Source organism: Salvelinus fontinalis, chromosome 34 (genome assembly GCF_029448725.1).
Source record: "Salvelinus fontinalis isolate EN_2023a chromosome 34, ASM2944872v1, whole genome shotgun sequence".
In the NCBI taxonomy this organism is placed as follows: Eukaryota; Metazoa; Chordata; class Actinopteri; order Salmoniformes; family Salmonidae; genus Salvelinus; species Salvelinus fontinalis.
Window position 1 is genome coordinate 13,981,500 of NC_074698.1, and position 11,573 is coordinate 13,993,072.

The following is an 11,573-nucleotide window of genomic DNA, read 5'->3' on the forward strand; positions in this document are numbered from 1 at the left end:
ATAGTGTCTCAATGTATGGTATGAAATGATCACGTTATTTCCAAATACAATATCTGTCTGGTCTTACTTGCGGTCAATTTGCAGTGTACAAATTATTATCATATTTTTCCAGCCCCTATTCACTCAGAAATATATCGTCCCATGGTTGAATCAAGTTACCTCTGGTCGATAGTGAATATCCATTCCTGGTTGAAAATCACTGTTACTTGTTTCTGTATATTTTCTGTATCCACTCAACGTGTCAAAAAGGACAGAGCCAATGATTATTAAAAAAATGTATTTATTGTTAAGAATATGACTGCTATGACTGCTACTGGTAAATGGATCAAATTATACAATCTTATTTCATTCCGTATACATACTGTATTCATATGTGACATCACATACATGTCTGTACTGGTCATTTTAAGTAGAGTGCCTGTAGTCTTATGAACGTTGCTAATATTCAACTTAATTTGATTACCTTCATGTATGACAATGCATTTGTTTCCTTGTTATTTAAAAAGAAATGTATACTCACATGTATGAACATAACACTGAGAACAAACATACTTGGAAAAAGTACTTGACAATAACTATCACTGTAAGGCAGCTATAGGTTTAAACGATTATAGGGCTGTGTATCCAAAATTAGTTTTAGACATTTTACAGGGCACACCCTTCATTTCAACCTTAGCATGCAGTGCAATCTCAGATATTAATCCAGATATTAGTGAGAAAAGATTTATTCCTATCAAATCTTTCTCAGGAAATGATAATTTATGAAACTGGCTTTGTGTTAGGTCTAACTGAGATGACTTTGTCAGTGAAGATATGTCAATTTAGGTCAGGTGGATAGAAACGAAATCAAACAAAACTAAATGTATTGTCCCTTTAGTATCCACATACTGTTACAAATAGTTTTGCAGATAGTCATGTTTTATCTCCCTTTTCAATCCTTTTCACAGAAGGAGTGTGTCATAAGGCTGGAAATCCTACCTTTGTCTTCTAAAAATAAAATGTATTATGTTCCTTACATCCATGTGGCATGTCTGTGAATGACCACTGAGTGCTTTTGACAGACAGCCTTGGCTCATCACTGTGTCCTTCCTTCTGGTTGTTGTATGGCATCTTGTGTGACTGTTGCACTGCAGCTGATATAGCACAGAGTTGCACGATACCAAGAGATTGTTCCATCCCAGAATTTAATAACAGTTTAATGGGATCTGCTTAGTATAAGGTATATTTCTTATGAAGATATAATGAAACCTGTCATCTTTTAAAGGTTGTTTTTATATATACCCTGTCCAATGTTGCTGTCAGATCATGTCTGTCAAACTCTACACAAGCTTCTCTTGAACTGAACAAGAGACAGTATTGATTCAGTTGTTAGATGGTAGACAAGAGAGCTCTTATCATTACGAGGAGGAGCTTTCCAATTCAAATCATTCATGTAAAAGGTTTATTGAAAAACATGGATCCCTCTGAAGGTCTTGAGTGCAAGGATTCAGAACCAAGGTCACCCAGTAAGTAGTCTAATGATCAAAAGGGTTCTTCTCCTCACAATGATAGACATTTGGTAAATGTTTCAGACTTTGATCTCCTCTTCCTCAGGGAAGGCGTAAGGGACTTTAGGCTGGCTGAGGGGTGAGGAGGAGGAGGAGGCAGAATCGCTGCGTTGACTCCTGGAGAAGGAGCCTCCCCCGTAGTGACGCGCCAGTACGTCAGCTGCCCTCTGGAACCTCTCAGCTTCCATAACTGGTTCTACCTGTGTAGGAGACCCCATAGATGCGTCTGGTGTCTTAAGAGATCTTTCATCCTCCTCCTCTCCCCTGTTGTTCACATTCACTTTGAGCGGAGTGCTTAATATGGAAGGGTTTGATGAGCTTAGCATGGGGCTCTGCACAGCCAGCTCAAACACAGAGCTCTGCTCCTCCTCTTCCTCCTCTTCCCCCAACTCCCAGCTGTGATTGGGCATAGTGAGGCAACTGGGGCTGTCAATCATGCCCAGAACCTCACTCATGAGGGAGGGGCCAAGGTCCACTGTGAACGAGGTGAAGGAGTCAGAGCGCGTTAGCTCGAAGCCGTCGTTGTCTGGGAGCGAGCCACAGCGAAAGTCCTGAGCGAACAGTCCGGTGCCGTCCTGCAGCTGTTTATCAAGGCGGGAGTGGCGGGGTAGTGTGACGAAACCAGACTGCAGACCTGCAGACAGGAAGGACACAAACATATTAAAATTTAAAACATTTTTAGAACAGTTCTTGCCTTGAAAAAGGCCATTGTATATTCTATTAATACAGCTACAGTATAATATCCAATTACTTTCATTAGACAGAGAAACCAACTTTCAAAAAAGTGCATTGAAAATAATGTCAGGGAACCTTGCAGTTTGCCTCATTGGCCAGAGGGTGACAGTATAAAACAAGCAAGGTGTTTAGTCGTTTCAGAGCACCAGCTCGACCCACACACACATTCCACGGTGCCATGACTTCACTGGTTCTGAATGCTACCTGTGTGGGGGATGGGGGGAGGGCTTGGTTTTATGCCTAGTGGACAGTTCTCAGCCGCTACTGAAAGGGAAGTGAGAGGATGACCCAGAATGGTAAATATAGAGGATAACAGAGTGGGAAAGAGAAAGGAACTTAAAGTTTTAAAAGTTGATGACGTGGAGAGTAGAAAAGGAATGAGAGGAAAATGGGACAGGAGAGGAAAGAAGAGCTAAAGAAATGACCAGTGTGAGTTAACCTGTTGATCCCCCAGATCATCTAGCTCTCTGTGCCCTCTGTTGGTGCTCTTTATTTGGGTACATTCCATCTGAGTTGGGTAACTATTCCAGTGGCTGGGGGGAATTCCAGACATCCCACATACTGTTCGAAAAAACCCTACCCCTGAACACACACACACAGTTTCGCTGTACCAGCAGTGATTTAAAGGGGAGATGATGAGTGTTGGGTTTATGAGGTGCAGTCAAGCAGCCCAGAAACACAAAAGATGACAGGAAATGCCCTCTCGGTATCTTTCTCTCCCCAGCTATGTTTGTTTGTGTTTATAGGCTTAATTGTACGCAGGTGTAACGAAGGTAATTTCAGATGACTCAGAAAAAAATGATCTGTTTGTTGACTGTTTGGAGGTTTGAGAAGAGGAAATGGCAACCTGTGTGTGTGTGCGCATGCATGTGCAGGTGTGTGTGTGTGTGTGTGTGTGTGTGTGTGTGTGTGTGTGTGTGTGTGTGTGTGTGTGTGTGTGTGTGTGTGTGTGTGTGTGTGTGTGCGTGTGCAATATATGCTTTTTCCCATTACAGATGTTCTTACCGTAGCTGTAGAGGGAGGCATCTGGGGAGCTCACTGAGCTGGGGAACAGCACCCTCTGGTAGCCGTTGGGCATGTCAATGTTCAGCTGGGGCAGGGAGATAGCGTTCTTGATGATGGGTGAGACAGGAGGCGGTGGAGGAGAAAGGTCACGGGAACCGATCCTGGCACGGGGCACAGGGGACCTGCGTACATGCCTCAGGGTGCGGGAGAAGAAGCGGGTGGTCTTCGTGCTGGTGGTGGGTGAATCGGGGCTCACTGGTTCCCCTTTGCCCCCATGATTGCTAAGGAAGGAGGTGTCTCCGAACACATCGCCGCCGCGGCCCACGTGCATGGTGTGGCGAAAATCTGGTAGCGGTGGGCTGATCATGTCCACGGAGAGTTCGCTCTTAAAGCGCCTCTTCCCCTGAGAGCCCGACGCTAAGCCTTTAATCCCTGGCAGTTTTCCCAGACTCATGGTAGCAGAGATGAATACCCTTTAAATATAATTAATCAGGGGGATAAAAAATCCAGTAAGAAATCAGTCAACTTTTCCAATGTAAAATGAGTATTAAAAGACACTTAAACAACTTTCTGGATCCTTAAAAAACACACAAATTGTGTGCTGAGAATGTGTGTAGAATACATTCTCCACACGGCAGCAAGTGCCAGCTATTCATCGAGCGTAAGCCTGCAGTTTGGCTTTAGGAAGTCCCACTGAAGTTTTCAGCTGAATGATGGTTATCTATGGAGTCAGTCAACATTCAAAGCTTTCTCTCTCAGGGCCAATTCTGTGCTTTAGAATGACTCCAGCCTCAGAGAAATCCTGTCCTCCTTCCCAGCAGCTTTCAGTCATGAGGAATAAAAAGAGGAGGAATGACACATCCCAGGGATTCTGGAATAACCACAGCCTATGTGGTCTGAGAGCTTGGGATCCACTGTTCTTTTCCCAGACGGTGGGTTTTTGAATGTCAGTTCAGAAAATATATCCAGTTGTGGCTCCAAATATATACTGACAGTGAACGATAACTCATCCAGTATTTGTGCAGTGAAAGAGTGAGAGAATACCAAAAGATGCTCACATTCTGTCCATCAGACAAAATACATTACACTCTTTGTGTTATTTTGAACTTGTGTTTCTGCTTGTGAAAACTAACAATATAACTATCATGCTCTCTCTGTTGGCAAGCTCATACCTGTGAACGTTTCTAGAGCTAAATCAATCTTAGACGTGCACAGCAATTTCTATAATTAGGTCATTTAAATGCACCTTTCCCTTCAGCAACAAAAATATACAGGTCCTTAAACTTCCCTCTCAAAGTTAAGCAATGAGGCTTTACAAAAACAAAATCTTGTTCTTCTCTTTTTAGGATCAGTCCAAACTGAAGTCTATACCTACCTCCTTTAAAATGAGCACCAATGTCTTCTGTCAAAGCTGGACAGCCAGCAGTGTTACCAAAGAGACTCCTTTCTGTGAAAACCACCCAAGGTCTTGTTTACAAACAGTTAACGAACATCCAACCCATCTAGACACTAATCACCTTGCCAGAGGTTTACGAGATCCTCGTAAAATGAGAAGAAATATTTATGTTTTCTGTAAACCTAGTTAAAATTCCTTCTTGGTTTGGCACAGTACAGTAGATAGGAGTCAGGCTGTGTTATACATCTGAAAGTGGTTATGTTTAAGTTGCTTGGCCCTGTGTGCTCTGTCCAATAAACTTGTGAGATTATAAATAACTTGTCAAGGAATTGTAATGGGATTATGTCAGCTTTAAAACATTCTTTATTACCACTTCACTCTCACCCAGTGCTTTCTCTTCTCAACACTACAGGCTTCAACACCAACACAACACCAAGACAACAACTCTCACCAACCAGGTCACTTTAGATATGGCTTATTCAGGAGTGACTCAATAGGCTGACACCTTTGATTGTCAGCTAATAATCTTCTCTAATGCACCTACACACATGAACACACTGCACTCAAATACCAAAACATACACTTGCTACTTAATCACTTAACTGACAACTCAGATCCTTCCAGTTAATGATGGAGGTTTCTAGGCTGCCGCAAGTCTCCTCAACCAAGTCCTTCTTCCCTTCAGATACAGTAAGTGTTTCCAGAAACTAATTTGTAATCCTGCTTTGAAAGCAACCTCACCTTATACTCCCCTGTAATCAACAACTAAAATATCTCCAACCTGTAACTCACTAGTCACTCAGTCGTTTTAGTATTCCCTCATAGAAGTTTGATCTTGAATGTACCGTCCTCAGGGGTGTTCAGCTTTCAGTCCCTCTGAGACCCAATAGAAAGAGCAGGGGGTCCGTTCACACATGTCGTCTCCACTAAAGCGCTTTATCTGCGTGTGGCACCACACAGTCCATTGGACATCCTGTCACTTCGCTCCCCTCTCACCGGGACTGTTGTCCTCTTTTATCCTTTGTTGTACAGTTCATCAAATTTACCACAGTCCACTGACACCAGGCATTTAGGGGAAATGAAACACCATACAAAAGGGATAATGCTTTTAAAAAAGGCAATACACTAAAGTGCAGTAATCCGTGTGACTGTTTTGTCTGCGTCTTGGAAGAAAAGGAGCTCCTCTGGGATTGGCTGTGTCCTGGATTAGCTTCTAATCCATCCCTCCATTCCTCCCTCTCCTCTCTCGTTCTCTGCCTCCCACAATCCAGATAGTATTTTGAGATACAGGTAAGTGGCTCCTCTCTCGTTCTCTGCCTCCCACAATCCAGATAGTGTTTTGAGATACAGGTAAGTGGCTCCTCTCTCTTTCTTCATTCAGACCACGTCAGGGCTGCCTGGAGAAGACTTCACAGAGAGTTACAGAGTTAGAGAAAAGGCAACCATTAATAGGACTCACAGAAATGGGGTCACATAAATGACTTATTTTGGGAATGCTTCTTTTCACCCAGTTTTGGCTCAGGAGTCACTTATAACGGCCAACAGGTCATAAAATGTATTTTTTTTGGTATGTGAGTTGTTTTTCAAAATAAGAGAGCACCACAACACATTTTAGAGAGCCTTGTATGTCAGACTCCAAATGCAATATATCCATTTCAACAAGACCAGTTCTCACATAATGCTTTACAGCAGGGTTCAGCAACGTGCGGTCCACAGGTCAGGTGATTTTATTTGTCCTCCCGTTTTCTGAGCAAAAACAAATCATAAAAGACTGTAAAAACACCAGAAAATCAGCTCCAAGTGATTTTGGAAATCTGTTCCAAAGTATTCCCATGCACAATAGAGAGATGTGTGATTTAATAAAAATGTAATGTGATTATGTTTTGATCAAAATTATATATTTTTAGGCTTCTTACGGTCAATTTGCAGTCTACAAATTATTTGTAATTATGTTCCGGCCCACTGACCATCCGCTCAAGAAAAAAATCGTTCCGCGGCTGAATCTAGTTGATGATCCCTGCTTTATAGAATCTTAATTGTTTAATTGTCAGGTTTGTCTCAAACCCTCTTAACTAAACTGACACCCTAGGAAGAATGCGAAATGACATAATTCTGTATTCTAGAGTTACAATGTACCTCTAATTTTACACCACTAACTGTATTTAAGGCACTTCAGGACTGTGTAGGTACAAGGCAGCCATGTTTATGTAGGCTTACTCTAGTCTGCCATGTTCGTCCTGCATGCTGAGGAAGTGAACACCTAATTTAGCCCCATGTGGCTTTGGCTGACTGCTCCACAGCGTCTCTGAGGATTAGTGTCATGGTCTGTCAGTGTGACGTGGTGTCTCATTTGGAGTACAGGGGTTAGAGTAGAGGTACCTGTGGCTGCTGCTACTCAGGCTTAGGATAGTGGGGGAAGGAGGACTGAGGATGTTTGTTGTCTGCGCCTGTACTGTTTCGTCTTCTCATGAACGATTAGCTGCAATTCAATTAAGAGGCTGATTAGTCGTCTGTGACGGTAGCGTGCGAGTGGCAGGGAGGAGGGACGGTCGCTGCTGGCTGGTTGCCAGTTGTGTCAAAACCAATCTGTAGTAAGGGATGCCTGTCCCTGGCTAGTTGCCACTCCTATCGTTCACAGTGGGTGTCTCTGTCTCTTATAGCACCTCTGCAAGCTCCCCTAATCTCCTAATCTCACACTAAATGGCTCCCTCCTTCCCCTACCCTGACATTTTACACGGTCCCATCTCTCCCTCTCTTTATCAGTACTTCCACAACTTTCTGTGAGCTTTTAGATGCCTCTGTGCTCATAAACCCTATACTGCAGATCAGGAATCCACTGCAGGCTCTGTATACAGTACATGGACTGGTTAAAGACGCACAGGGAGATGCATGGCTCTGCTAAACATTATATTTATTATTTAATTGTACCGGCACACATCCGTAAACAAGATGAGTTATGCCGCAAGGCTGGCGAGGGCAGCCTGTCTGATTGTATTTAAACTATGGAGGGAGGGAGACACAGCGATCTGAAACTGTAATGGGAGCAGTGTGTGAGGGGAAGACGGCCGGACGCGCTTCATTATGGCCGTCAAATAAAGGACCTAAAGCTCTGAATGGAAACACTTTTAATCTCCCTTTCTTGTCAATGTTTTCCTTCTCCGTCTCTCTCTTTACTCTTTTTTCTCTCTCATCGCTCTTTCCTTGCCTCTCTCTCTCTCTCTTTCTTTCTTTCTTTCTTTCTTTCTTTCTTTCTTTCTTTTCTTCTTTCCCCTCTCTGTGTCCTCCTGCTTGCCCAGTAAATGGGTTTAAGTCTTCAGAGGAACAGCTGGTACCACAAAGCCCGCAAATTGCAGAACTGAGCTCTGCACTGGGATGGTTCTGCCACAGTGGGTCAGCCCTGAGGATGCTTCCACTGGAGAGTCCTGGTCCCTTTAGAGCAGGGTTCCCCAACTTGTGGCCCGCGGGCGCAGTTGGTTTTATTTGCCCCCCAAGATTTATGAAAAAGAATCATTGTTGGACATAAAAAAGGAGGAAATCAGCTCCAAGTGATTTTAATTTTGGAAATCTGTTCGCGGGTATTCCCACGCATTATAAAGAGACACGTGATCATATACAAATGCAGGCAATGGTTGAAATAATTTTTTGTTTTAGTCTAAAAATATACATCTCAAGATTCTCAAGAAAAAATCATCCCACATCAGAATCTAGTTGATGATCCCTGCTTTAGAGCATTGCATCACCAGGCTGTGGGTTAAGACGCATGACTCCAAATACTGTCACTTAGTTTACGAGGATCTACTTTTGCGACGTGGCTATAGAAGGTCTGCCAGGTCCCCTAGTGGTGTGGTGTGTGTGTGTGTGTGTGTGTGTGTGTGTGTGTGTGTGTGTGTGTGTGTGTGTGTGTGTGTGTGTGTGTGTGTGTGTGTGTGTGTGTGTGTGTGTGTGTGTGTGTGTGTGTGTGTGTGTGTGTGTGTGTGCACATAGTCCTCCCTCCCCATAATTCCCTTGATGCAATACATTGCAACATTTCAACACTGCATTGCCTAATGCTCAAATAAATCTCCAAAGATGTTCATTTCCCAGCACTCTCTCTCGTCATTAACCAGTGTCTTCTTGACCATACTTACTGTATGGTACACAACAGAGGGGCAATAAGTTAGAACAACAGTGGAGTGTAAATACATCCCTATTCCATTTCAATAGCATGTTAGACCACCAGACCAGAGAGTGTTTGCTCTCTAAACTTCCACATGGCAAACATCAGTAGAGGCCATTTAGTGCACAAGGTGACAGTGAATGTTCTCAGTCCAGTTACCAAAATATCATTAGAAATTCACATTGTTACTGTGTTTCAGTGATTATAATTTCAAGTAGGCTATAGGAAATTAGGCTAATTATTTTGGACAGTCTGGGACCATCATCTCTTATGCATTAATGTTTTATTGTGAGTGTCTGTGTGCGCGCTCGTGAGTGTGTGTCACCAAGAAGGAAATCCAATCTCTGTGGGAGATAAAGTTGTGTTTGTTTTTTGATATTTTCTTTCTCTAATCCAATTTCTGGCCCCTTACATACTTACATTCTCAACATCCCCAGGTGCATACTGTAGAATGAACTTAAAACCAGACCACTCATCTTGGCTGCATGTACATTGTTTAAGAAACTGTAAATCAGGGTTAACTTACAAAATGAGGTCAGAGTTGATTAACATTGATTAATTTCCTCTGAATGCGCGCACCACTACATCAGGAAATTACTACCCACTGCCAGTATTCAGCATGATGTGTAAATAGAACAAGAGTAACCAAAAGCCTAATCCATTGTCCTGTAACGCTTTGAATATGTCATTCGAACTCAATGCTCTCTCATATAAATTCTATAGGGGTTAATTATTTCACAAACAGGTGTCTTAAAACCTCTGTTGTGGCTTTCAATTGGACCCCAAGAAACCCAATTCTTCAAAACATTGAAATCAATTGGCCACTGCTGGTGTGTCATGGCAAAACTGTACTGAGATCCTGCCAGCATCACAGGCCAGTGAATAGTGAGGCTTACCTCACACAATCACTCTGCTAGTAACTGATCTGAGAGCAGCAAAAAGGGAGCAGCAGCAAAACACTTATCATAAGAGGTTCCCTTATTGCAACATTTCTGATGGTAGTGCACTGGTCCCACTGTCCCCAGCTATGCGCTACTGTCAGTTCTCTCTCTCTACCCACAATTATGCGCTCCAGGCACACAACCGATCCCAACTCCTGTCTAGAATATCCGACAGTCTACCTCGTCTCGATGTAGAAAATTACTATACAACGTTATAGATTTGATTCAAAATGTAAGGGACTGATCAACGTGATTTATACCAGTACTTGGCCCCCACCATCAGCAACTAAATTGAAAACAAAGTTTAAATTTGTCTTTACTTTACTGTTTATGTATGCATTAGCCTACAATAATAATGTATCAGCAGTTAGGATAAAGATATGTGAATAAAGTCATTTCTATAAGAAGTATAGACCATGTAATACTTTTTTCCGATGTAAACTTACCATAAAATCCGCTGAAAGTTCGCTTTCGCTCCATGAGCTATGAAGGGAAAGGTACATAGAAAATAGTATTTTCAATGTGTGCCACCCTTGTCTTATTTGATATGTTTCGATGTATTAAAATGTTTCCAGTAAAGTCCATAATGTGCTTTGCAGAGGTGTTGCGTTGCTGCTTAGAAATTGTTTCGCTGGAAGATGGGAATGAGATACAGGGTTGCGCCGCAGGAACGTGAGCGACAAAACAGTTGTCAAATCAGGATTTGAATGACGCCTTCAACAAACGTTCACCGTAAGAAATAAATGGGGAGGGGACTTGGAAGTCTTGTAACATTTATGCACACTAATCTCTGTACAGTCGTGGACAAAAGTTTTGAGAATGACACAAATATACATTTTCACAAAGTCTGCTGCCTCAGTTTGTATGATGATGCATATACTCCAGAATGTTATGAAGAGTGATCAGATGAATTGCAATTAATCGCAAAGTCCCTCTTTGCCATGCAAAATAATTGAATCCCCCAAAAACATTTCCACTGCATTTCAGCCCTGCCACAAAAGGATTAGTTGACATCATGTCAGTGATTCTCTCGTTAACACAGGTGTGAGTGTTGACGAGGACAAGGCTGGAGATCACTCTGTCATGCCGATTGAGTTCGAATAACAGACTGGAAGCTTCAAAAGGAGGGTGGTGCTTGGAATCATTGTTCTTCCTCTGTCAACCATGGTTACCTGCAAGGAAACACGTGCCGTCATCATTGCTTTGCACAAAAAGGGCTTCACAGGCAAGGATATTGCTGCCAGTAAGATTGCACCTAAATCAACCATTTATCAGATCATCAAGAACTTCAAGGAGAGCGGTTCAATTGTTGTGAAGAAGGCTTCAGGGCGTCCAAGAAAGTCCAGCAAGCGCCAGGACCGTCTCCTAAAGTTGATTCAGCTGCGGGATCGGGGCACCACCAGTACAGAGCTTGCTCAGGAATAGCAGCAGGCAGGTGTGAGTGCATCTGTGCGAAGACTTTTGGAGGATGGCCTGGTGTCAAGAAGGGCAGCAAAGAAGCCACTTCTCTCCAGGAAAAACATCAGGGAAAGACTGATATTCTGCAAAAGGTACAGGGATTGGACTGCTGAGGACTGGGGTGGGGCCATGAATGAAGAATAGTACCAACACATCTTCCGAGAGCAACTTCTCCCAACCATCCAGGAACAGTTTGGTGATGAACAATGCCTTTTCCAGCATGATGGAGCACCTTGCCATAAGGCAAAAGTGATAACTATGTGGCTCGGGGAACAAAATCCCATTGAGAGCTTGTGGTCAAACCTCAAGAGGGGGGTGGACAAACAAAAACCCAC

General features: G+C 43.0%; 1 protein-coding gene across 2 annotated transcripts; it reads right to left on the minus strand.

Moving 5' to 3' along the window:
- Nucleotides 1-263: 263 nt before the first annotated feature.
- On the minus strand, nt 264-11,251 carry LOC129833206 (cdc42 effector protein 1-like). Of its 2 annotated transcripts, XM_055897617.1 has the most exons (4): nt 10,227-11,251; nt 6,359-6,429; nt 3,288-6,090; nt 264-2,181 (listed from the first exon to the last, which is right to left on the minus strand). In XM_055897617.1, exons 3-4 carry the CDS (start codon nt 3,739-3,741, stop codon nt 1,568-1,570), a joined length of 1,068 nt encoding a protein of 355 aa, XP_055753592.1. In that variant the 5' UTR covers nt 3,742-6,090; nt 6,359-6,429; nt 10,227-11,251; the 3' UTR covers nt 264-1,567. The 2 variants fall into 2 exon arrangements, with proteins under 2 accessions (XP_055753592.1, XP_055753591.1); XM_055897616.1 differs by lacking the exon at nt 6,359-6,429.
- Nucleotides 11,252-11,573: the final 322 nt, after the last annotated feature.

What these genes read in the sequence shown, in the direction of transcription:
- LOC129833206 (XM_055897616.1), bottom strand. Translation starts at nt 3,741, where the DNA reads ATGAGTCTGGGAAAACTGCCAGGGATTAAAGGCTTAGCGTCGGGCTCT. An exon ending in TGCCTCCCTCTACAGCTACG is followed by an intron (nt 2,182 to 3,287) that starts GTAAGAACATCT and finishes TCCTGTCTGCAG; the next exon opens with GTCTGCAGTCTGGTTTCGTC.